This window comes from Furipterus horrens, unplaced genomic scaffold (genome assembly GCF_987537825.1).
Source record: "Furipterus horrens unplaced genomic scaffold, mFurHor1.1.pri manual_scaffold_5, whole genome shotgun sequence".
In the NCBI taxonomy this organism is placed as follows: domain Eukaryota; kingdom Metazoa; phylum Chordata; class Mammalia; order Chiroptera; family Furipteridae; genus Furipterus; species Furipterus horrens.
In genome coordinates this window covers 55,842,962-55,870,258 of record NW_028327175.1, presented here as the reverse complement: position 1 = coordinate 55,870,258, position 27,297 = coordinate 55,842,962, and the positions used below count along the sequence as shown (strand labels likewise).

General features: G+C 35.9%; 1 protein-coding gene and 2 non-coding genes across 3 annotated transcripts; all 3 read right to left on the bottom strand.

Moving 5' to 3' along the window:
- Positions 1–15,614: 15,614 nt before the first annotated feature.
- Positions 15,615–17,850, bottom strand: COX7C (cytochrome c oxidase subunit 7C). Its single transcript, XM_090276452.1, has 3 exons — positions 17,646–17,850; positions 16,536–16,679; positions 15,615–15,760 (listed from the first exon to the last, which is right to left on the bottom strand). Exons 1-2 carry the CDS (start codon positions 17,718–17,720, stop codon positions 16,563–16,565), a joined length of 192 nt encoding a protein of 63 aa, XP_090132578.1. The 5' UTR covers positions 17,721–17,850; the 3' UTR covers positions 15,615–15,760; positions 16,536–16,562.
- LOC150008656 (small nucleolar RNA Z39) lies at positions 15,858–15,920 on the bottom strand. Its single transcript, XR_016511555.1, has one exon. It is a non-coding gene; the product is annotated as a small nucleolar RNA Z39 (small nucleolar RNA).
- A 7,480-nt stretch (positions 17,851–25,330) lies between the features above and the next one.
- On the bottom strand, positions 25,331–25,437 carry LOC150008654 (U6 spliceosomal RNA). The gene has a single exon (XR_016511617.1). It is a non-coding gene; the product is annotated as a U6 spliceosomal RNA (small nuclear RNA).
- Positions 25,438–27,297: the final 1,860 nt, after the last annotated feature.

The following is a 27,297-nucleotide window of genomic DNA, read 5'->3' as shown; positions in this document are numbered from 1 at the left end:
ACCCTGAATACACATACAAGATGTTCTGAGTCAGAGACAGATTTCTTAGTAAATTTCTCACAGTGAATAAGGAGTGCATTTGGCCCTGTATTATTGTGACCTTAGAGTGGCAAAATAAAGCCATGTTAATAGTCCTATGTGAATGGCCAAATATTCATAGGTGAGTGGAGGAAAAATGATTTTTCTCTGCATATGAAAAGAAAAAAAGGTGCTGTCTCCCTCTCCTTTTGTAAATAAAATCTCTCCAGGAGCCATACGACTGTGTCAGCTTTTAATTCTCAGCTTTTAATTCTTTAACTTCTAGAGCTTCGTCCCATTTTGACATGTAAAACCCTACTGAGGAAGCCCTTCACTCTTTCAGTTATATTGGGGCTTAACTTAGTGACCTAGTTAAGGCTCTAACCAGCTGGTCTTGAAAGATGACACAAGTTTTATGATCCTTTCACACCAGATAAATTAACCTGGCAAATGACCACAGAACTAATTTTCATCATATGTGAAAGATGCTTTTTACACTCTATGAGAAGCAAAAACAAACATTCTCTAACTTTACAGCATTTAAGTTTCTGTGGCCCAGGAGGCTAGAGCTAGAACATTGAGAAATCCAGGGAAGCTGTATTTCTCCTCACTTATTATGGCCTAGCCTTGCCTGAATAATAAAAGAGTTAGGAGTCAGAAGAATTTGACAAAGAAGAGTGAACTTAAATGCAAATGGAATAGATGAACTAAACAAGTAACCTGCATATGTTTTTGAGGACTAAGAGCATAAGGCCAAGGATTTAACTTTGTATTCATTCAAAACCATCATAATGATTCTGGAGGCCTTGTTAGCCAAAGTGTCTATATATCAACCTAGATTTTCTAACACGTGCCTGGTATATTTGAATGCGAGGAGGGCTCAAAGCAGTAGTAAGTTTACAATGAGGAAAAGAAACTTCCTTGCAATAAATTTCAAAAAGCCATAGTCTCTAGAAGAGGCCGGGGACTCTGACTCCTTGGAGTCTGATGCAATCTTAGTATGGTCACTTAAAGTAACTAACTGTACAGACCTGGCAGGATGTACCTCAGGGGGACAAACATCTCCCCAGGCCTGGCTTCTGCTGTCACCTTCACCATACCTTTCTCTAGAGATAACCTCTAGCAGTTGTCATTCAAACTGATTATAAATTGGACTTGATATCTAAAAGGCCAAGAGAAATTTCAAATGTTTCCTTTGAAAGACTAAAGCTTTTAAATTGAGGTTATGTTATTACTTCATTAAGTGAAATTAAATGGAGATTGAAATATCAGCTATAAAATCTTTAAAAATGTAAATTCTAATCCAGCTTTAAAGGGAGGTTTGAGATTCTCTTGAGGAAACAAAGTTTTATGAATGTAAACATTTTGTGTTTGGTGTGCCAAAGATTCCTCCTTCTGTGACCACCAAGCCTAGCAGAACAGAAAATAAAATAATGTGAACTTTATCCATGGCTTTCATCTTTTCTTCTCGAATTTAATTTATCAGCACAGAGTCACAGGGGTCTGCCTTTAAAGTCTTAACATTCCACCCTGAAATTGGACTTGCTGATGGAAATAATAAAAATAAGGTATCTCTCCTATAAAATTCATATCCTCAAAAATTGAGGTAAATAAATAGGGACTGTATTTTTTTTATAACAATTGTCCATATTATTATGGCATTGTACAAGATACTTGTTTTTTCCTCATCTATAATTTAGTCTGACATCTGGGAATGACTATCTGAAGCATGCGATATATAATTTTCCAGCTCTTAGTAGTGTGTAATTAAAGTATTTGTAGGCATTGTGAATGTGATTGATGTGTAAACAATATGCTTGTGGATGATAAGCACATACTAATTTCCATATCAAAAATTGAAAAATAAATGAGACTTTTTTTTTCTCCCTTGTAAGTCTTTTGATGGAGTCTCTTTCAATGGCTTAACAATTTTGTTTATAATTATGTTATCAGGATAGGTTTGGCTCAAAATATGAGTATTTCAGCCTTTATAAAAATCCAAATGCTAAATGATATGTTGAATACTGAGAGGGAGGCAAACTTAAATAGAAGACAAAAACAGAGAAATCAATAAAAGTTAAGGGTGTAGAGACACAAAAATGAGAAATTATTTATAAAAGAAATACTTATTTTGATGGTAGAGGGGATGAGTGATGCAACAGCATCCCTCTGCCTCCTTTCTCATCCAATGTACTGATTAAGAGTCTCTGTGGCATGAGCTCGACTTGAATTTAAATGATCATATGTCATTTTATAGGTATACAAGGTCTGTCTGGAAAAAGTCCAGCTATTGTTAAAATAACAAGAATGTTGTGTGCGACACTGATGCATCCTGGCAGTCAAGGAGAGTGGACTTGAATTCGCATGCAAGAACAACGATGACTTCACTGTCGGGGCGGTGAGCATGTGTACTGTGTGGCGTTCACATTCAAAGTGAGTTAGAGAGTAGAAGGAGAGCTACAGATCTGCATCTAATTTTGCGTTAAGCTTGAACATTCCTCCACAGTAAATATTCAGATGACTTAGAAGCCCACAGCCATGGGCAACTGGTGATTGGCAGCTTTGTCACAACCACACAACCATTCATGCATCACATGTTGTGCAGAGGTTTTTTGTGAAACATCAAATCACCCAGGTGACTCAGCCCCTCTGCAGCCCAGATTTGGCACTCCGTGACTTCTGGCTTTTCCCAAAACTAAAATCACCTTTGAAAGGGAAGAGATTTCAGACTGTCAATCAGATTCAGGAAAATACGGTGAGGCATCTGATGGCGATTGGGAGAACTGTGTGAGGTACCAAGGTGCCTACTCTGAAGAGGACTGAGGCATCCTTGTCCTATGTATAATGTCCCTTGTATCTTGATTCTTCTTCAATTAATGCCTCTTTTTCATATCACATGGCTAGTTACCTTCTGGACAGACCTTGTATGCCCTTGGATACACTTGGGTACTCTCTAAACTACAGTTTGTTTGCTTTAATACGTGAAGAAGCATGTTCTTTCATTCTCTCACTCATTAACAGCTCATTTGCTAGGAAATCCTCGTCAGCAAATCCTATTGGCTCTGCCTTCAAAACATATCCATGTTGCTCCAAGTTCCCATTATCCCTGTCTGAATACTGCAACATGCTGCTCCTTTACCTCCTGTTTCCAACCCTACCCCCTTCTGTCTGTTCAAAAACATGTCAGATTGTGTCACAATTCTCCTCTAAATCTTCCAGTATACCCCCGCCCCCCTTCAGAGTAAAAGCCAAGGTACTGAGGAAGGCTTATAAGGCTTTACACGCTCCAGCCCCGAGAGACTTGTTTTAAGTAGGCTCTCTCATTGCTATGCTCCAGTCCCTCTCACGTTTTTGCTATTTCCTGAACCCAACAGGCAAACTCCTGCCTTAGGAACACTCTTCACCCAGATATCTCAAGTTTTTACTTAACTACTAACTTTTCAATGAGGCCTACATTGATGACCCTCTTTAAGATTACAACCTACCCACTATACCTTTTTCCCAGTTATGTCTTTTACTCACAGCAATCCAAATTCTAAGATACTATGTGATTTGTTTATTATGCTCTTTTTAAAATTATCTCTCTATACTCCTGTGGGAAGTAAATTTAACAGAGGCAGGGATTTTGCTCTGTTTTATTTACTGATGTATATCAACTTCCTAGAACAGTGCATTAGTATTTCTTAAATAAGTACCTATGTGATAGTGTTGTTTTAAGATTATGTCAATAGTTTAATAGTGTTACTATATATTCTTGCCTAGGTATTTCTAAACTTTCATATTTATAAAATGTCACCAGTCCTCCCCATATTCTCAAGTAAAGGAAAAAAAACATTAAAAACAAACAAACCAAAAACATGTAACAATTGTTTCAAAAGGATTACAGTGAGATATATTTTTTGCTTCATTAATATGCTTTCTTGCTTTCAGACCTAGGCTCCTCAGCCTCTGACACATACATAGTTTTATTAGATGTATTTTAGCTAATTCTTTGCAGTACTTACTGTCAAATGAATATCCTGAAGAGGTTAAGCCTCTGTAGAAACAATAAAACCAAACACACACAAAATCAGGATAAACAGCCAGTTTTAAGATCAAGTGAGTAAAGGAGGATCAGCAGCAGCACTAAGAGATAACAAAACATACTGAGAACGAAATAATGTTTACACCTCAGTTAACACATTAACAGCTTAGTTAACTGTATGGTATCTAGGAAATAAAGAAATATTAATACCTCTTTGCACTGTAGTAAAACATACATTACAGATAATGTGTGATGGTCCTAAAATTCAACACTTATTTCTCAATATTAAAACCAGGATTCTATACTTCATAGTTTAATATTACAATTTTTACATGTCTTTAATTTTTATTTTCTCTGACTATAACACTAAAATACTAATTCAATCTCTCCAGTAAATTTTCCTCCTGAGAAGGTATGTGCAGATTATTATATATATATCAATATATTGTCATTGTCATTTATGACTCAGTCTTCTGAATGTTTAAACCTGATTCTAGCGTCTGCACACATGCAGTCCTTACATCTATGCAGATTCCTCCTGAAACATGGCCTGAAATGGCCCACTCGTCTGTCTCTACTGTGTCCTAAGTGTAATTATATTTTTTCATTAAATTTCTAGTCATAGTCTTCCTTCTCTAGGAGACTTTCAATGTACTCATAAAATCAAAATCCATTCATTTTCTTATTCATTCTTTCTGAGATGATTGTGATATCTATGTGCATACACACACACACAGATTAAAAGGTTAAAAGGCTGAAGAAGTATCTGTCTAAATTGTCCTTAAGGGCAACTCAAAAATATATAAATATTTATATATATATATATTTCAACTGTCATAGACAGTGAATGAAAAATTTAACAAATGTGGCAGAAAATTTTTTTCTAAATCCACCAATTCTTGCTTTTTAACGATCATTTTTGTTTCCATATATTATATTTTTAACAGCTAAATTTTAGCCTTTTTAAGTTTGCATAACATGTTTGTTGCTTGGGAAGTTTTTCACTTTTGCAAATTGATGATTTATTTGACTGCAGGACACTGAGGTCCAATGTTTTGTCTTAATAAAGATTCCTTTTAACAATGTGATATTTTGGAGTCTATCATCACTACTTACAAAGTACACAAAAGAAGTTGTCATAACAACCAGAGCTTAGTGGCTTAGTGTTCCAGATTATCTGATTTAATTTTTATACCTAAGCAATATCATCTCTCTATTGCTTTAAAACACTTGTGAAATAAATAAAATGTTTACCTTGAGCATTAAAATGAATGCTTAAATTCTTATAAGTAAACATATCTGTACAATTCATATATGTGTGTCTCTATATAAATGTTTAAGTGTGTTACATTTATAATATATATGCAAATATGTATTCTATTTCTGAATGACCCAACCTGTTCCCCACATATATATGAATTCTGCCCATCCTTCAAGATCCAAACTGGACAAAATTGTCTCAGACTCACTAGATTTCCAGCTCTCCAATGTTGTCAAGCTCTTTTTGAGCCTCTCTTCCAGCATTTAATCTTATCCTAATTGGTACATGATTTATATATGTAGACCTATCTTAATCTTGGTTTCTGCACTCCTAAAAGATGAGAAGTAATCATCTTACTTTTCCTAGTGTTCCTCTCAAAGACCACTGCAACACCCTAAAACAGAGGACTTAAATATATATTGAGTATAATGAATACATCTTTGTCAACAACTCCTTGGGCAGAGCACATACAGTTCTGCTTTGATGGACTGCTGAATGTGTGTGAATGGGACTGCCTTCAACTTTAGAGTTCAATATTCATCTTATTAAATATTAAAATGAGCTCTCTGTAGAGTGCTGCCTCTTACCGTCGTTTGATCAACTGCATTATAAAGTTATTTTATAATGCCAGAAAAAAGGCTAAGTAGTCAAGACATCAAAAGACTTTACCACAGGTCTTCAATGTAAAGGCCTTAAGATTTTAAGGCCAGAATTAAACTAACTGTGGACATAGAGAAGCCAAAGTACTTTTAACATTGGCTTGCCTTTTGAAGAAGTTTCTATTCTCATTTATTTCTGAAGTGACAATGTAAGATACAGTTACTGTATTTTGCACATGTACACAGTATAATAGAATTGCTGAAGAAGCTAATAAAATGCACCAATATAACAAGTGCATTACTGAAACAAAGCAATTAGGGCAATGAGAAGTGTTCTTTCCCTGCATTTCATTTTCAAATATCTTGTACTGAATATTCTCCCCTTTCACTTTTAATGTTCTAACCCTGATTGAACCCTCATATTCCCATTCTTCAATTAGCTCTTCCTGGTTATTCTTCTTTCTCATGGTCTCTTCTTACTAGGCCACCATGAAGGTAGTCACAAATCAATATTGCTATTGTCACCCACATGCTCACAATTGTAATGGGTTGTAGCCCGACCATCAACCCTGGACTTTAAGTTGTTCCCCCACAGCCTTTCCTCTCACCACACATACCTATTGAATCTCATTCCAAGGAATTCAATTAAGCCAAGGGCCTCTTCATACTTCATGAAGTTTTACTTATTTTTTTATCTTCAACTGTGTTCTACTCTTCTATATATTAGAAATGATCTTAAATTCACTGCCACAAGCATTGATTGAATACAAACTGTTTACCAGATACTGTGCTAGAAACACAAAAACGTGAAGATGCGTCAGTTGCCTTTAAGGATACTTTATTCCTTAATTGTTCCTTATTAATCTTTTAAAAAATATTTTCTCTATATGCTACTTAAGATACTTCTGAGAAGAAAATTTTCTGATTCCTCACCTGATGCTGTTAATTCTTTCACTCCACATATACTCCATATTCCATAGCTCTTCAATTCTTATTATGTCATCTGTAAGTTCTTAGGTCATGTTTTCTGTGGGAAATACTTTGAAAATGTTAGAACTGATACTAAGATTCATATTTCCTAAAAATGTCATTTAATAGATACATCTAAGGCATTTTTATTCCTTGAAACTTTAATATATAAATATTACATATGCTATGAAGTTCTAGAATAGACTAATCTATGATGAAAATAATCAGAAGAGTTGTTGCATCTGAAAGATGGAGACAGAGATTGAGAAAGGGCATGAGGGTACTTTCTCCAGTTAAGGTAAAGTTCCATATTTTAATAGGAATTTGTTTATTCTGATGTATGTATCTATCTAAACTCATTAGTCACTAAGATTTTGTCCATTTCACTGTATGTAAATATTACCTTTTTACATCTTTGTTTTGTATTTATTTCATAGCTGTTTTAAGCCTTTCCTTCAGTTCCTTTATAAAATTTCTGGGAAATCTATCCTTCCTTAGATATCTTGTAATTTCAAAGAACATTGTGTCTTCTTTCCTATTTGAATCAATTATTGTTTGATCAGCTATTGTTTCAACCTCATCCACCTCCTGCCCCAGGGCCAATTCCTGTTCCAAGGTTTTCAATTTTTAATTCAAGGTGTCTTTTTTCCTTCAATATTTGCAAATGTTAAGGATATTTAATTCACACTAAATTATGTTAAGATTTCTTTTGCTCCAAAGATGGTATTTGGGAGGAGGGAGCATAATTTTCATCAGCTGAACTAAATTTATGTTTTCTTCTTATAGTAACTTTGTGTAAATACCATCTGTCATATGCCATTAACTTTGAAATATTATTTTACTGTCCTAGTAATACAATTATATGTAGCCAAAGTGAGAGTCTAAAGAGGCTAACTAGGCTTTTTAGTTCAAAAACATTCTCTTTTTGTGATATGGTGAAATATTACTATTTCTTTAACAAATGTTTTGATGGAGAGGGATTAGTGTATCCTCTGATTTTGTGACTTTGTTTTTACAGGAACTTTAATTTCCCCTTCTTGCTTCCTTTTCCTCTTTTACCAGGAAGCCTCCATGGGTTCACCTTCCTGATACTTGCATTTACTCAGAAGCGGTGCCATTGGATTCTTTCTGCTTTTCAAGTCACAGCAGCAGTGCTCCAGTCTACCAGATCTCAAGCTGAGTGCAGCTGGCTTTTGAGTGAGTTTATCTGTATCCCAACCTCCCCGGTCTCCCTTCCTGCAGCCCTCATGTATATCTCCTCTGCCTCCACTCCACCTCTGCTCAAGTCTCTCCTTGGGTATAGGTTCTACACATGATTTTGCTGGTCTGAATGCTCATTTTCCTACTTATAAGTTAAAATCTGTTGAGTCTTTAGGGTTTCTAAACACAGTTCCTGTGTGTGTGTGTGTGTGTGTGTGTGATTTTCCTACACCAGTAATTCTGAAATATCAGCAGGCTATCTGAGAATTCAACTCAATTCTGACACCATCTACCTAGAGATAGCATTACTTCCATAGGTAAAGGGCACAGACCCATAAGACTGCCCTCTACTTCAGATGCTAATTGCAAGCCCAAGTTGTTACTTGTGCTTCTGACCCACTGGCTACAAATTGAAGGCTCCAATCACCCCCTCCGATATAGAATGACAATCACAAGTCCAGTTTATTACCTTTACTTCTGACCAACTGGCTATAAAACAGAGGTTCCCATGAACCTCTTTTTGGGTTTGTCTAATTTGCTAGAATGGCACACAGGCCTCAGGAAACCTGTTTATTCATTGGAGTATTGTTCTGGTTCCCCAGCCTGGAAGCTCTCTGAAGCCCCTCTCATTTGGGTTTTTATAGAGGCTTCAATACATAGGTATGATTCATGAACTCATTGGTCATTGGTGATTGATGCAACCTATATCCCTTCTCTCCTTCCCAGAAATTAGGGGGGCTAATAGGGAAAGTTCCAACCCTCTAGTCAAGGTTGGTTCCCCCGACAACCGGCCCCCATCCCTGGTGCTTTCCAAATGTGACCTTCATGAAAATAAACTCAGTTCTGGTAGAAAGGGGCTAATTATAAATCACAAGGCACCATTTCACCTTTATGACTTAAAAGCCGTTTTATTAACTGTGAGGAAAACAAACTAAATATTATAATGAGAGATGCTCCCATTACACTTGTTGCTTAAAAAATTCCAAACGTTTTGGGAGCTGAGCCAGGAACTGTGGATGAAGAGCAAATATGCATGAGAAATATATTTTGGTCATCTGAATTATTATATATATTTCTTAAAAATCACATCACAGTCACATTATAGGTATAGATTACGGGTGAATTTGCTCTCCCTACCAATCAGTAAAATTTTTGGGAGGACATGTGGGGAAATGTAGATTTAGGAGGTGTCTCAGTCCACCCAGGCTGCTGTAACAGAATACCATAGACTGGGTGGCTTATAGACAACAGACATATTTCTCACAGTTTTGGAGGATGGGGAGTCCAACATCAAGGTGCTGGGTAGATTTGGTGTCTGGTGAGGGAGCTCTCAGGGGTCATTTTTATAAGGGTATTAATCCCATTCATGGGGGCTGCAATATGATGATCTAATCACCTCCCACAAGCTCCATGGCAAATACTATCACATTGGGGATTAGGTTTCAACATAGGAATTTTAGGGAACACAAACATTCAGTACATATCAGGTCCTTTTTCTTTTTTCTGTGATTACTTTGAAATAGAGAATTACCTAAAATCGAGACTTTTTTCAGACAATTCATATTAAATCCTATAATGGCAAAGATTGCAAGCCAGAGTCTTGCTGTAAACTCATCCTACTGTGTGCATCAGGAAGTATTTTGGTACTGTAATTGAAAGTAATGTCTCCAAAATTTAGACTGAGAAAAGGCTGCATTTGAGAACTTCGATTATCTTGTTCTTGAATTGCAATAAAACAATGAAGCCTAGATTACATAGTTGCAGTTCGGCTACACTGGATGTATGAGTATATAATACACTTCATCAATTTCTGCTCGTGGAGAAATTTATGGCCTCCCAAACATGTGCATATATGGAGCAAACAAAGTCCATGAGTAGCCCAGTAGCTGAAAACTATGACCATTGAACCATCAGTAATTGCTATCTTTTATGTCCAAAATGTGAAATATTAGTAATTTCATATGGTTCAACTTAATATCTGCCCTGTCGGGGAAAAGTGTGATTGATTTTGGTAGTTAACATGAGAGCTTAAGCATGAATAAAGATTTCACACTACACAGTGTATAGATAGAATTGCATTGAACGAAGCTCTTAGAATGCAACATGGGAAATTTGTTATTAATCTGAGCAGATCAGAGTTAAAATGTAAGCCTGATAAATTCATTAATATATATTTAACTAATAATCTCCTATTACTAGGCATCAGGAGAGAATTTCCTAGAGTGGCCCCTCATATACTTGGAAATGCTATTAAACCCAATTAGTATTCATCCTACCTCCATCTATCTAAATATATTTGTTGAAAGCCTAATATTTATGAAGCATGGTACTAAGTTGTGGAATGCAGCAAAGAAAACATACAAAACTTATTCTATAGGATATGGAACCCCAGTAATATCAATTACTGTGATATCTTTTTATCAGATCTGAGAAAACTGGGAGCAGACAGTAAATTTTAGTAGAAATAATCTGAAAAATTCAAGTATTAAATGACTTTGTGTAGGAATGCTACTGAGAGTTGCACTGTTTTCCAATGTTTAATGTACAATGAAGGTGACTGGCCAAAGCAGCAAGTGTGTTCTGGCATAATGCTTTGCCCACCTGGAAGGGACTGATTTTTCTATAATTTTTACAGAGGTGTCCAATAGGTAAATGGGGTCCATCAAAATGAGAGATAAGGTGGAAATGTCTAGTAGGTAGCAACTCAAAACTGCAGCTCTAAAAACCACTTGAAAAGCCAAAAACTATTTACCACCATCATGTTAGACTCTGTCCACACTTGATGAGTTCTAAAAAATGATCTTTCCTTACTACCCTGAGTCAGGCTTTTTTGTATGACACCCAGTTTGTAGTTGTAGATACAACTAATTTTAAATGGATGAGTACTTAAAAGAGCTGACACAGAATTCTACAATTGAAGAATCAGAAATGTAAAGGGATTAGTAATTCTTTTTAAGGGCACATAGAGTGTCCAAGTATTTCAATGAGGGTAGGCCACGTTTTGCTGCATTAATAAATAATCCTCAAACAATACAAGCTTCTTGCTCACTTTAAACATTTGACAAAGGGCTGTATGCACCAGTGTTTCAGGGAACAAGGGTGATAGAGGTTATATCCCTGCAGTAGGGGGAAGGGAACTTGGTGAATTATAGTCTTTTAAAGCTTTCATGAAGTAAAACACATTACTTCTTCTTACATTTTCATTTGTCAAAGCAAAGGGAACAGAGTTCAATTCTGCCATGCATATAGACAAGAAACTGGCATGTTTTTGAAAAGCCCTAATGACTACTAATCCAGGTGAGGGGAACACTCAAATAGTTTGTACACACATTCAAACAGGAATTCAAGAAGTCTCTCTAAAATAAACTATAACTTGTTATACTCACTAAAAAAACCTCTGTATTAATGTAGATATATAGAAAGTGGCTATATTCCTTCTGATCTGTTAAATTTCAATAGCTACAGAGACAAAAATATTTTATAATGGGTAATTTTTAAAAAAGTGTTGATGTAGACAGGATATAAATCATGTTAAAAGCTTTCATTACTACTTATAAATTATCTTCTATTGAAAAAAAGAGAAAAAAATCCTAACACTGCTTTTTTTCTATAATCAGTTTATTCTTAAGTTCTACTCTAAAGACCCATGCTACGGTCTTTATTGGATATACTAAAATAAAGGCTTATTACATTTTTATAGTTAGATTTATCTTTTCAGTACACTACTACAGAATAGTTGCAGCAGACACTATCTTTTGCACACCCAATAGCCACTTCCTTCTCCCTTTCTATTAGAATCCTGGTTTGTTTCAGTGTTAATTCTTCCCACATAACACTTGGGAGAAAATCCTCATTGCTCAAATCACTTTCTAGTGTTATATTTAAAAATGGATATATAACTGTTTTCAACAAGTGGAGGAGTCTTCTACTGTGTTTTCTAAAAAACCTTTCTTCAGTTAAAAATAACTTGAAACAGGAATTCGTCTTGCTGAATATTATCAAGTATGAATAGGATACCTGAAACTGTAGCAGCTGACTTGTGGCAAAGCAATAGCTGAGAACAGGCTGACTAAGATATGCCCTTAAACTCACTGAGTTCTTTTGTTATGTAATACAATTACCCCTTTTTATTTTTTAACAAAGCAAAAATAAGATGAAATAAAATGACGTATATGCAATATGGTCTTAAAATGTTTTACACATACAAATCAGAAATTAACTATGGTCTCACTATATATATGATTTTTTTTTTTTTTTTTTTTTTTAATTTTTGACATTCCCTAAGTTTAAGCCAGTGCTTCTCAAATGCTGGTCTGAAACAAGATCAACAACTACTGTCAGAATGTAAATCAGCACACACTTTCCTTCCTCAAGGTTGGTTGTCCACAAGGAATATAGATGGACTAACTGGTATGGTCAGTGACAAGTTGAATTACATTTTAACAGAAACTTTTAAGTCTGCAATATTGGATTATTTCAATATACATGTCGTTGGAGAACCCAAATCAGCAAGTTAATCTGGGAAAAATTCATTTATATTTAGAAAACATTAGAACATACACCATTTTAGTGTATAAACTAGGCCTGGGGTTTGCTCTTTTTATGTAATTTTATCATTCTTGGCTTCAATAATCCATTCAGTAACTGTCCATTGACCATTTACTAAATTATATATGCAGAATAGATGAATAAATAAAAGCCTCTCTGGTTTTAGAAAAATCATAAGCTGGTACAGATAAAGAAGAAAATTAGTAATTACAGTACATACTGTTGTAATTTATAAAGCTATTTCCTGGGTGGTGTTTTCTGTTTGGTGTTTGGAATACTGGGAGGAATCAACAGGGAAAAGCTTTACAGCCAAAAGGTGGCACCTAAGCTATGAAGATGGTACAAAAACCTCATGGAGCTGTGTGGCCAGTGACGTGCTAAGGAGCTGGAATTTATTGATGGTAACAGCTTATTATATGACTTGCATTTTAGTACCGTGACTCCAGACACCTTTATATTGGTATGGTTCAAGTTATTGAAAATACCACTCTAGAATAGCTTTGGGATTGATTAACTTGACTAATTTATACCATGTCTGTTTTAGCTCAGTTTTTTTCTTTAAAGAACTGTATAGGGGAAATATAAAATTATAAAATTAATATTCCGTGGTCTTAAAAAATTCAAGCAAACACCAAATTTATACTGTTCACATGCTTATATGAAATTGTGGTTAATTTTATGTGTCAAATTGGCTGGGCCATAGTGTCCAGATATTTAGTCAAACATTACTACAGATGTCTCTGTGCAAGTGTTATTCATGTGGGTTTCATCCAATCAGTTGATCTTAACAGAAAAAGACCAACTTCCCCAAAAGACTATAATTGCAACTCTTCAGTATTACCCCATCAGATTTTGAACCTATCAAACCTCCACAATCACATAAGCTGATTCCTTAAAATAAGCCTGCCCATCAGGTTAGTTGTTTCCCTGGACAAGCCTGACACAAAAACTGAACATTTCTCTGCCTTGTATCACTCAATATACTTACACTGTAAAAGCCGGCCTTTTGAAGTCTTTATGGGGATGGTGCAATTCATTATTCCTATCCCAGGGTGGGCAAAAGTTTTTCTCCCATTCTTGTAAAGCAGGTTTTCAAATGGTTTGACGCCAATTCTTCCATTCTTGGCCAGTTACTGTGTGATCTGCACATTTCTCCCATTTCTGTATTTTTTCTGGGTACTGACCTCCTCCCACATCCCAAAGATGTGGAGGGTACTGGCATGCCTAAATTGTGACAGTAGGGGTGAATATGGGTGATGGACTGTCGTTGAACCCTGAGCTGCCCAAATATTCTCCTGCCAACAATCTTGAATGGAAATAAGCAGGTTGGAAAATAATTCTCATGTGTTTCTATTAATCCTTCCTTTTTGTATATATAGCTTTTCACTTACTAAATGTTTTATAAGTTTTTGGTCTTTGTAAGTTTAGTGTTTTTTCTTTTTTAACCAGAAATATGCCATAGGAACTTAACTTTTGTTTAAACCAATTAGTTTATGGTAAAACTGGTTTTAAGTCCTTGTTTCAAGTTGCAGAACCTATTGGCAGTTAAGTGGGGACTTGTATAATCTTCAAGTATTTTAACTTAGGGAAGCAAATTTAATAAATCAGATGTCTTATACCGCACCTTGCTATCCAATACTAAGTTAACTTTTGACTCCTGATATATTTTAAACCTTAAAAAAATTCATTTAGGACTTGCTAGAAAGTAAAATGCTTTTATATAGCTCATTGATTCTCAAAATAGGTGGTAGGCTCATCCCCATTTCCTCCAAGAAAACTGAGGCAGCTAAATTGGTAATTTAAGGGCAAAGATTTGAAACAAAATTAGCATCATTGTATGAAACCTACTTTTCCCAAACACAAACAGTGCTCATTTGCATAGAAAAACTCACCATACACAGGATAACAACTGATCCATAAATGGATAATCAAAAACAATGACATGCAAGTACAGGGAATAGATGGATAGTCAGGTTAAATTGTAACCGTCATTTAAGGAGTTGCCAGGTGGTTATTGAAAAGTCTAGAACAGGCCCTCTCAAATAAACTGAGAGAATAAATATTTAAGATTCTAGCAAATCTGTAGTTTAACACTAAGGCCATATCAGAAATCCATGTTATGGTGAAGAATGAGGGAGGCAGCTGTTTAGTTTCATGAAGAGATGTGTAGAACTACCCAGAACAATTTTTTAAGAATCCAGAAATACATACTTTTATGTGAAAAATACTTGAATATTCTGGTTTTAAATATCGGTTTAAAAACAGCACAGCAACCCCTGCCATTCTGGTGGCCAGATCACCAGTTTATACCTCTGCTTTACAGTCTTCTGGTAACACAAGTGATAATCCAAGTGACCAAACTGAGATTAAAATATTCAGTAATTAACTACTTTTTACTTGGCCTAATACAAAGCCCTGGGAATTAAGTCACTAAACTTTTAAGTGGCAAGTAACATTTCACTACTCATGGAATTTGATTCACTGATACAATACTAATTAGGGCTATTTTTTAACCTATTTTTATTAGTCAAAGCTCTGGAATAAACTGGTAATTATTTCCTATATTCTATCTCACATGCTATTATATTTCATTTTAAATACTGACCATTTATCAGTCTAGTCAAGACTAATACTGGTCATTTAATAAGACAAAAATTTCAGTTTTAGGGTATAGGTCTAGAAGCAAAAAATGAAGCTTTTATACTTTAATCGGTATACACCACTGGTTTTCCTCTTACCATTCATGGAGAAAAGGCAATTTACTCCATCAAAGCAAAGGGGAAGACTAAAAGTAAACCTTCTCTCCCCCTTTAAATAAAAGGGGAATTAACATAAAGTCAAGTTTGCACTTCTCTTTTATAATAGAAATTACCAACAAGGTTGTGACCTAGCAATCAGTAATTAAATAAAATCTTAGAAATTAAGACCAAGAAACGAGCTAAATCACATATGTTTTGATATTGCGATAATACCCAAATAAAAAAGTATGTACATGTTCAATGATCACATTTTGTATTTCAGAGAAGAGGCATTAAGGATCCACGCCACATGTTTATTTATAAACACTTCTAGTATGTTGAGTTCAACAGTTTGATCCATTTTTCAAACAGACTGCACCTCTTAAAATGCTCCTCTTCATACCTGTGAATAAACACACACGCAAAAAACATGGTATTGAAAAATCCCATTCACTTAACAGACATCATGTAGTTTCATCTATCCATCAGTTTATGGCTGGTACATCAGAAAGCGTTTACAGTATCACAACTTCATTCATACTGATTTGCTTCATCATATGCACCAAAATCGTTCCACATTAATGGCTTATATAAATCATTTCCCTTCTAAACTATGACAAATTATTTTTTAAAATATACTTTGGGATTTACTCCAATTATCCCACAGAGCTTCCTATAGTGTCATTTTGAGGAAAATTCTGTTTACAATTAAGTAAATAAATATTTCTTCTCACACAGGGAATTTGCTAACCTCTCAGAACACAAGACTCCTCTGGGAATATACTAATATATATTGCCCTCAAGATAGACTAACAGTTTACTAGAACTTTCCTGATTAAGAAGTATGAGGTCTGACTAAAAAGCCTGATAACATTTTTTGTTTCTCAGATCAGGTTAATATTACACTTCATAAGCTTGCTAGTATGCCTTACAAACAGTAGTACTAAATAAACCCTAGCCTTCAGGTAAAGAAACATTTGTTTCTAGGTTTATCAAACTGTCTCCACCAATACCACATATACACTTACCTTCAGGAATTAGCTCTACATGCAAAAACCTATCTGTAATTTTTGGGAAGGGAGGATAATTTTTTTTTTTTTTTTTAAGGTGGAGAAAGGGAGAAGAAATAAAAGGGAAAGAAATGCTTTGGGAAGATTAGAAATGCAATAATTAATTACCTGTTTCATGGATTAACTAAAACATCCTTATTTTTTAAGCATTTGGTGTCTCACTATCAAGAAAGGTGCGGCAAATCCTGATCCAAAGTACAAAGTCATCATAGCCAGTAACCGCCACTTGTTTTCCACCGAAAATGGCAAATTCTGTTGGGAAGAGAAGCAGCAACAAAAACAGATCTTCAAATCATCTGATATTAGATCAAAAACAAATACACGAAGGATACCATATTTTCTTTGTTTTACATAATCAGGTTATATAAACCATGTAACACAGCACTTTTCAACATTATCTTTCAAATCCTATAAACTTCATCATAGATAACACAATAAATAAATAAGTGTATATATATATATATAACTTCACTGAGTGTCTGGGAGCGGTCTTAAGAACTCAGGTGTAAAAGAGCGAACTTTCTCCTTTATTTTAGATAATCGAAAATACTCTCCAAAAGTTAAATTTAGGACCACAATACATTGTTCTGGTTCACTATTTGTTAAAAACTAGACACCTGTTAAAGAACGCACGTGTCAATGTTAACGGTACTATGAAGTTTGACGATTTTCATAATCAGGCAGCCCTACCCTCAATAGCGTTTCTCATCCCTTTACTACTAGGCCTCGAATAACCCTCGGAGATTGTTACGACTAACTACCCGATTTACGCTATTTACACTTGAGGCTAAACTCAACCTCAACCAAGGAGGGATTATTTACAATTTAATCAACCAGTCAAAGATTCGATCCACAAGCACAGGCCCTCAGGTCTTCATTAGCTCCCAATGACCTTCACTCCGAAGCCGGTGCCCTCTAGTTCGGCTTTAAGACACAATAACTGCCAACAAGCTGCCCAGGATCCCCACTCCCTCGCCCCAAGATCGGGGGTGGGGGGGTCGGGGACGGGTAGGGCCTCCAACTCTACCTATTAATTCTTTTTCTCGACTAAGGCGCGCATCCAGGGTCCTGAGCGTTCTCTCTGGTCCCTGGGGAGACTGGAATGCTAGTCGGCCTCCCAGACCAAGTTCGCGGCTTACTACCCGCCTTTCCACAGAGCTCAGCGAGTCGCAGCCAAGTGCCCCCGCCCCAACGAACCCGGGCCCCTTACTCACTAACCTTCCCTGGACCTTCCTCATAGTGGCTCCTACACACCACCGAGGTCGTGAACCTCCGAATGCTCTGTCCCAACATTTTGTTGTTGGAAGCACTGAGAAAGGCGCAGACACCGAAAGCAGAAAAAACGGCGCAATCACACCTACACCTCTTTTCACGACCTTGTTCTCCTCCTTGCAAGTACGGAAAGAGAAGACGGGAAATGGGGCAGAGCTCTCGAAAATCGCGACAACGTGGCTGGTGCCGTGTGTTGTGGGAATTGTAGTTTAGAACATCGAGGCTTCTTGTTGGCCCTGAAGGATTGTGGGAAATGTAGTCCCGCGCCAGTCTCGGGGAGGACCAGAACCTACATTGCATCTTAAGAGCAGCCACTGATTTGTTCAGATCTGAAAGGATCTTGGAGTCTGTTTTACAGAACGATTTTTATGCAGTTTAGTAATGCAGTTTCACCATGTGTGCTCTAGTTTATGGAACAAGGAAATAAACCTTTCCCTTTCCTTTTGTTGTGACTATACTAGGTGCCTGTGAGTTGCAGTACTCTGCCAGCACTGAGAGAGATGTGTGCTGTCATCTTATCTGAGGAAATAAAGCATAAACCCAAGCAACCAGTACAAAGGATGTTGGAGAGAGTAGAGTGTTAAGGGTAAGATTTCTGAAGATAACAGGGAACTGAATAGAACCGAAGTACGAGGGGAGGGCAGAGAAAACTCAAGGCCAATATGAGTAAGGCATGTTCTGAGTGTGAATGAGAAAAGCAGCCTCTGATATCTAGAACTAAACAGGAGTACGATCTAGTGTTCCCCTGCTGAATGTAAACAATTTCACAGGACATCAACGTCAGACAAAATTGTTGTATCAGTAATGGATCAAGAAAAGAGTAAGACCAGAGGCGAATTTAACAGTGGGCGCACGGGGCGCATCCTGGTCCCCGGTTTCTGAAAGGCTCCGCAAAACCCCAACTTTACACTTTTTTCTAGTGACACCTAGTTTGGTTTCATATGTGCTATTTTAATTACGTACAAGTTTACAATAAGCGGTAAAACCTGATAGTATGTTTATATTCGCTTATTTTCATTATTTTATTACTACGCTGCATACTATACACATACTATGCTGCATAGGCCTCACATGGCTGCGCTACTGCTCATCGGAGCAATAGAATAGTATTTGCTACTTTGTAGTTACAAACGTTCTTCTGCAGTTCAGACTTAAGATATACGCAAATACACAGAGATGTAAATTAGTTTGTGGATATGTACTTGTTTCATTTATGGTTTTAAAAATAGTTTTCTGTGCGTATCAATAAATATTCAGGTAAGTTGAAATTATATTAAAATAAAATTAATTCCTATTGTTGAAATTATTTTAAGATAAAATTAATTCTTGTTACATCAGCGCCTGGGTTTTTGTAGTTTATGAATAATTTTTGAATTTTAATTAATCATTAATTTATTGCAGTATAACGAAAACTCTCTTCTCTAGTATTTGAACCGTTAAGACTATTAAATTTTATATTTTTCTTTTCATTGATGGCTAGAAAAATGAAACGACATCAAAACTTTGTGATTATTATTATGCTATTATATTATACGTATATTATATTCAAATTTTATTGGAAATATTAATAGTACATAATATTTTTTATTTATTTAAAAATATGGTTAACATTTATTTTTATTTTCCCTGTCTCTCTCTCTTTTTTTAAGGGGCCCAATATTTTCTTCTGCACTCGAGGCCTCAAGCAACCTTAATCTGCCTCTGAGTAAGACCACTGTATTATCATATTTGAACATAGACAAAGCATGAACGTTGTTCATCACAAAAATGATGAAATATCACTGTATCCTGTCTAATATGATGATTTGTGCTTCTTTACTCTTTACAACCTTAACCTTGGACTACTACTCCTTCTTCCTAAGTAAGATTTAGTAATATGAAAAAGTCACCGAAAGCAAGTCCAAAAACTCTAAGTCCTAACACTTCACTAAGATTCCCCGGTTCCTCATTGTACTCAGTCTCTTTTACTGCAGTGTGTAATAACTCTAGTTTGTCCAATTACAGGTGTGTTCCTGGTAGTCTTTGACTAGAGGGAGGAAACTAGTGATGAATGAGGCTGGGATAGTGGTGTGTTAGATTGTGAAGGGCCCTGGGAACCTAAGTTTTACGTTATTCATCTGCGTCCTCATGGGCTCTGTGGCAAATTAGAAAGTTGCAAATTCTTTTATCAGGAGTTGGGGTCTTGGCCTTCTCTTCCTGAATTGATGGCCTCTCTGTGACTATTTTGACCAAGAGAATTTGGCACAAGCAATGCCATGCCAGTGTCCTGCACAGGCCTTATGATTATTGGTAGCTTCCTTTCCTGTTTTTGGAACACTTGCCCTTGGAACCCTGAGCTTTCATTTGAGAAGTTTGATTGATTGTCTGGGAAGATCTTCAGAACTTGCCAAAAGGAGGTGGAGGTGGGCTGAGGTGTCAGGTATATGAGTAAAACTGTCTAGGACCCTCCAACCTAGGTCAGCTGCCACTGACTAGCACTGAGTGACCCCAGTCAATGCTGTGCAGAGAAGAGTTGCCCAGTTTAGCCCTGCCCAAAATGCTGATTTACAGATTTATGAGATGCTTGTTCTTTCAAGTTATTAAGTTTGGGGCAGTAAAAAATAACAGGAACGGATACCTGGAAGTAACGTTGCTTTATTTAGGGAAATCATCTGCCACAAGAAGAACACAGTTTCTCACGATAAATCTATACATTTAGGAATTAAGCTGTGTTATTTAAAATATTGATTTTAAAAGAATGTTTTTGCAAAAGACCAAATTGAGTGCAAAGAAAAATTTCATATGAATTTCTATATTTTTTCTTAATTATTAATTAGTGACCAATTAATAAGTTAGCTAACTAACTAATGTGCCCTGAGTTTAGGGGTTTTATGCTGATATTGATCTCTTAAATTCATTATGGAGAATAAAAGAAGTTTAAAGAAGTCTGGCAATATTCTATTTTTGAATTGGTATTGTGTTAAATTAAAGATAGCTATAATTTCTTTTTAACTCTTCCAATTAAAATGTGTGGTCTGACTCCCCACTAGACCTTTGTGACCTTGAAGAATAGAATGGAGCAGGGTGACATTCTGAGCTTCTGAGGCTGGCTTATAAAAAGCATTGCAGTTTACACTCAGGCAACTTGGAATGTTTTCATAGGAGAGGTCAGCCAACATGTAGAAGTCTAACTACCCTGAGAAGGACAGGGCTAACCATTTGGAGAAGCCTCTTAGGTGGAGGAGGGGAAAGGGAAGTAAAGGTGAGAGGAGGGGAGAAATATGTCATATGCCTGACCCCAGCTGTTTCTGCCATCCCCCAACCGGGCATCAAATATATAAAAAGCCTTTAGGTGACTCCAGCCACAGTCATGATTCACCCGCACCTATATGAAGTATGTTAAAGAAGAACTGCCCAGCTGAGCCCATCAGCCTCTATAGCTATGAGAGAAAAGAATAAATTGTTGTTTTAAACTGGTAAGTTTTAGGGTAGTTTGTTATACAAGAATAGAATCCTGAAACAGGTATCATACACAATTTCTGATACAGAAAGCCTAAGAATATAAATTCAGTCATAATAACTCAGAAGAAAAATGTGAATCATCCTAGAGAAACTTTTGGTTCAGTATGATATTCTTTTGTTATGAAATAAATTTTAAGAAAAATGAAACATTTCATGGATTGGTACAAACAAGAAACATCTTTAAGGACATGATATTTACTCCAAAGTTATATTTAAAAAATAAAATTCAGTTATTTTAAGTAGTGAGTAGGGTGTGTATCATAGAGTAAGAAATGTATTTTGTAGACCTACATGAGTCTTTGGAGACAAATTACATTATATAGAACAGTAGATCTAAAAATTAAAGTGCAGTATTTGTCATTTCTTGCAAAAAGTACTATCTTAGATTTTTTAAGAACTAGGTTAGAGTTTATTTAAAAACAAATTGTTTGTGAAGAAATTATATATTTCTATCCTAGATTGAAAAACTCAAGTTAACAAGTTTCTTATGGTCTTAAGTTTTTAGAATTTCTTGCTACTGTAGAGTTAAAGTCAGAATTCTATGTTAACTTTTATTTGAAATTTTATATTTGTAGGGAAAACAACAACAGCAACAAAAAGCCTTGTTTCAGAAAATGAGAAAATGTGATTCCACAGAGGCAGTTAGCATTGGAAAATATTCTGCCAGCTTTCAGAATGATTTAGTGATGACCAACTGGAAGAACAGTTTCGCAAAAGAAAAAAAAAGCTTACCTGATCAAGCTGTGTATTTTACTCTTCATCTTGTTTTCATTAGTTTTGAATACTGTTTTTTCCTTACGAGCATTTCACGTTTCTAATTCCAATCTTATTGCTTAATCTCAATGTAAATTTAAGGATGCTTCGCTTTTTTTTTTAGATTAACACATAATATAATTATTTGCCATTGAGAATTGCCAAGCACAGGTAGGTATATTTTACAAGATGAATACAGAAACTAACATTTCTCAATTTGAAAATCAATGATTCATGTTACATTTATGTTTTATCTTCATCTTTACTTGCAATGATACTTGTTATCATCACTTTGAACAGGCTTCTTTAAATTCACTACAGCATTTCCTGCTTGTTTCTATAACTGGGATACTATATGATTAATAGTTTAATTTATTTACTTTAGGGAACATATAGTTTAAATTAGGAAGGGGATTTTGAAAGAGAATTTGATATATCATTCTAAAAAAAACCTTTTGTTGTTGTTAGAGCAGAAGTAAGAAAAACAAGAGATATTTGAGAGTAGAACCAACTTCCTTGCATTACATGTAATGATTGTTAAGAATTGTGCAAATAAAGACTATCTGGAAATCTTGATTTATAACCAGGCCCATTGTTGCTGATTACTGCATATAAGCTTGCTACTATATTTCTACCATTTAGGTGAGATTGCAGGAATCCAATACAAGGCACTCTGTTCCTCCAGACAATGGTCTGGCAACTATATAGTTAATACAGTCCATCAAGATGTGTGTGTTTATGCTGTAACAGTTATGCATTTGGCTTGTCAATTTAGATTTATAATTATGAAAAATGGAATTTACTTGATAATAACATTTGTGCACTCTGAGTAAATTATTACTGAACTCATTAAACAGTTCTTTTATACATTCAACTAATTATAAAATTATTACACAAGGGTGTTAGGTTTGATTTCCAGTTCACTTTCTACTCCTCGATTAAGCTAGACCCTTACTGAACAGTATTCTAAAACTGTATCATTATCCCTGAATTGTGCTCAGCTTCTTCTTACCACTTTGTACTAAGGGATTTTTAAAAATAACAGACTTATGAAACTCATTGCTGAGTTTACTGTGAAGATTTTTTTTCCCTTTGAAGATGTGTTTCAATATATTTCACTGTATGATTCTTATGAAGAAATGTCCTTATCTTAGAACTAGAATAAACACATTATTCTGGGTAGCTGATTTGCTTTCGTCTTATGAATACTGTGAATCACAATCTTCATTGTGATTTTCTCTTAATACTGGTTCCTTGAAAGCTTAGAGCCAAAAGTGTAACCCACATTCAGTGGAAAGGATGAATATATTTTGTGTACTTTACTCCTGGCCCTATTTTCTTTTCTAAATTTATCTTGGCTTTGCTTTTCTCCCCAATTTTAAATTTATTTTGTTTTGTTATATTGCTCTCTGCCTCCGATACTGTGTGCAACTACATTAGCATGCAAATAAACTAATAAATCATAAATTTTCCCAATCTAGACAGTTGTTTCAGTGTTACACTTGTGTGTGTTATGTGCCACTGAGTCAGCTCCAACTTCTGGCAACTTTAAGAATGAGTGATGTCCAACGATGTGCTGGCCTCTACAGTGCTGCTCAGCTCCTGTCTTAGACTCATGCCTATGGCTTCCTTTATGGAGTCAAACACCTCATATGCAATTTTCCTCCTTTCCACTGCCTTCCAATTTTTCCCCTGGCATTGTTGTCTTTTCCAAAGAAGTCCAACTTCTATAATATGCCCAAAGTAGGACAGCTTCAGTGTTGTCATTTTTGCCTCCAGCCATGTTTCACTCTTAATTTGCTCTGGGACCCACTTGTTTAGCCTTCTGGCAGTCCCAGGTGTCCATAGAGCTCTCCTTCAATACGTTTTCTCATCTTTGATTTATTGAGCCTGGACTAGGTCAGGTACTTAATGCTAGATAATATAAAAAAAAATTTTTTTAACGACTTAACACAATCAAGATTTATTTTTCACTATGTCACAATCTGAATCAGATATTCAGCATGCAATCTTTCACAAAGTAATCTAAATGCCATTGGGGGTCCACTCAATTCTCTGAATTAACCATGAAAAGTATAGACTCCCACAGGGTTTTCACGGGTCAGGTCAGTGGATGGCATGCACTATTGGTGCCCACATTATGATATCCAAACCAGTTGCATTCTACCACCTAGATGCTATGGGTATGTGTCTCAGAGGAAATTGAAAATGGTTTGGTTGAACACCATGGAAACCTAGTTTTTTGTTGAAATCTTATAGAGTGCCTCTGCAAGAATTCAATCTCCAGTAGTTATATATAGTCTTGGGACTTCGTTACAATAGCTGCAAATCCTGATAATTCTTCTGAAATTTCTTGTTCTTGCACATTTCTCCAGAGTTTTCCACTCCAGGCAATATACTACAACCTGGAATCAGACTGGCATGAGATCAAATCGAAGACCTACTCTGTTTAGCTTTGGGCAAGTGGCATGACCTTTCCTTATCTATCAAATGGCGACAATAATGTCACCTACTATAGGGAGTTGTTAAAAGGGATGAGATATTTGCTGCTTCAAAGTGTTCTATTAATAAATTTCCCCATGGCAATGCCCTTTTGATATTTCTCTCCGTATGTCACTTTTTAATTACCTTTCTGTATCCTCTCAATATATTGGCCATTGAAATATGTTGGTCTGAAATATAAGAAAGGCTGATGCACTACTAGAATGTAAGCTGAAGGCAGGGAATTTGTTAGTTTTTTTTTTATTTCTGATCACTTATATATCCATCCTAGGAATCCTCCATAAAGACATTCAATGAATGTTTACTGAAAACAATGAATGAATGATGTGGCAGTTTGAATTTAAATGCAAATACATACCATGTTTCAAGTGTGAGATTATGATTTAGTTTTTTAAATACACTTTATTGAAGAATAAGTAATATACAATAACATCTATTTTGCGTGTACTGTTCAATGAGTTTGACAAGAGTATACACTCATTTACCAATTAAAATATACAACATTTCAATCACCCACAATTTACTTTTAGCAATATACTTTAAAACTATTTATGTTTTTATTACCTCTGAGCACCCTAACCCTTGATGCCTGGATATTGTCAATTAAAGCTGAAGCCGCACCCAGTCCTGTAAATCTGAGACCCTATGGCAGAGCTTCTCAACAGGGCACTATTTACATTATGGGCTAGACAGTTCCTTTTTTTTTTTTTTTTTTAAGTATATTTTATTGATTATGTTGTTACAGTAGTTCCAATTTTTTCCCCTTTACTCCCCTCCACCCAGTATCTCCCTCCCCCAGAATCCCCCCCAAGTCCATACCCATGGTTCGTAAAAAATAACTATCCCTCCCTCTCAGATATTAAGACCCTTTGTAAAATAATATGGAACGCTTCACGAATTTGCGTGTCATCCTTGCGCAGGGGCCATGCTAATCTTCTCTGTATCATTCCAATTTTAGTATATGTGCTGCCGAAGCGAGCACGGGCTAGACAGTTCTTTATTGAGGGTGATGCCCTATGCATTACAGCATGCTTAGCTATATCTCTGGCATCTAACACACTAGATGACAGTGGCACTCACATTCCCAAGTTAACAGCAGTCAAATATGTTAGCAAAAGTCCCCTCCACTGACAAACATTGTTCTGAGTTGAAAACCACTGCCCTAAGGCCATCTCTTCAGATCAATGTGAGTCAACAAAACATACACTTGTGCACTTGCCAAGACCCACTGGAAGAATTGCAGTGCTTCACACTTCTCAGTGAGGAAAGGCTCAACTGCCTTAGAATCATGCAGTCAGCTGGCATAGTGCCCACTCCCTTCCCTGCCATCAGTGCGTCATCCACTGCCTGTACTGTTGAACATTTATAAACTTCTATTGATTCTCTCTCTGTTTCACACTGAATCCAGGGCAGATAGGAAGTGATATCAAAGCTTGCTTTAGTTTTCTTCATGCCTTATGAATCTGTATTCTCTGAGACCCACTCATTTAGAAGGTAATAAACATATACTTACTACTATCTTTAAAATGAGACAATTAATTTTTAATTAAATGAACACGTGTTTAGAATGGTATCTAAGTGGTAATGCTCAAAACCCAGCAGCCATCATTATGACTTTCATACCACTGTTTTTCTGTGCTGCTGCTGTTCCCCCCGCATCATCCCTTTTCCCTCTGCTGGGATCACTCTTACTTTCATCATACCGGCAGCATTTCTCTGTTTATATCATTAACTTTTGTATTGAGGCCACACAAGCTGTACTCACATGTCCCAATGATACTTGCTTCTCAAGTCACCCAGGCCACCAACGCACTCCTGCCTCTTGGCCTCTTGGGTCACAGATCACACATTTCACTTTCTCAGTTTTTGATGTAAGGTTTTTATTTTTTTTTTAAATCAGACCCTTAGGAAACCTAATCATCATCTGGTTGTGCAGGAACTGCTTTACTGACTAGTGCCAATAGGAAGATCATCCTCTGAATGGAAAAATAAAACCAGACATTCTGTCTCTGATAGTTTCCTAGTTTTCTCACTGTTGTGCCAAGAAGAGCTTGGTGCATACTTGTACCTTAGGCACTTTTTGAATAACAAAGGTAAACAGAGCATTTGACTAAAAAAAACTACTACATTAAATTAAATATAAATAAAATTACTTAAAAAAATATTTACTTTAGTCCTGACTGGATGGCCTCATTGTTGGAGGGCCATCCTGTACACCAAAACGTTGCTGACTCAATTCCTGATCAGGGCTCATACCTAGAGAGTGGGTTTAATCTCTCATCAGGGCACGTACAAGAGGCAACCTCGTTGTTTCTCTCTCATATTCAAGTGTCTCCCCCCCCCCCTCAAATCAATAAACATATCCTCGGTTGAGGATTAAAAAAAAAACATAAACTTAAGATGTAAGAGAGTATCTCTCTTACTCACTGGATGAGGAAACCAGAATATTGTTCATTTATTGTGTGGAGGGGAACCCAAATCATGCAGGAAACCTTGACTGTGGAGGATTATTATGGAGTGCCAGAAGTTCAGAACTAAGGTAAAACCAATGAACCACTGAAGTAGTGATTAGTAAAAGTTTACTGAAGGAGCATTGGGAGGATGGGTAAAAAAGGTAAAAGGTATTAAGAAGTATAAATCGTCAGTTATAAAAATAGTCACAGGATGTAAAGTACCACATAGGAAATACAGTCAATAATGTTGTAATAGCTATGTATGGTGTCAGATGGACACTAAAGGTATTGGGGTGATCACTTCGTAAGAATATAACTGTCTAATCATTATGTTATGCACCTGAAATTAATATAATACTGTATGTCAACTATAATTGAAAATTAAAATT

Coding starts and splice junctions, on each gene's coding strand:
- COX7C (XM_090276452.1), bottom strand. CDS start 17,720: ATGTTGGGACAGAGCATTCGGAGGTTCACGACCTCGGTGGTGTGTAGG. Junction 16,680..17,645: donor ATGAGGAAGGTCCAGGGAAG/GTTAGTGAGTAA, acceptor TCTTCCCAACAG/AATTTGCCATTTTCGGTGGA.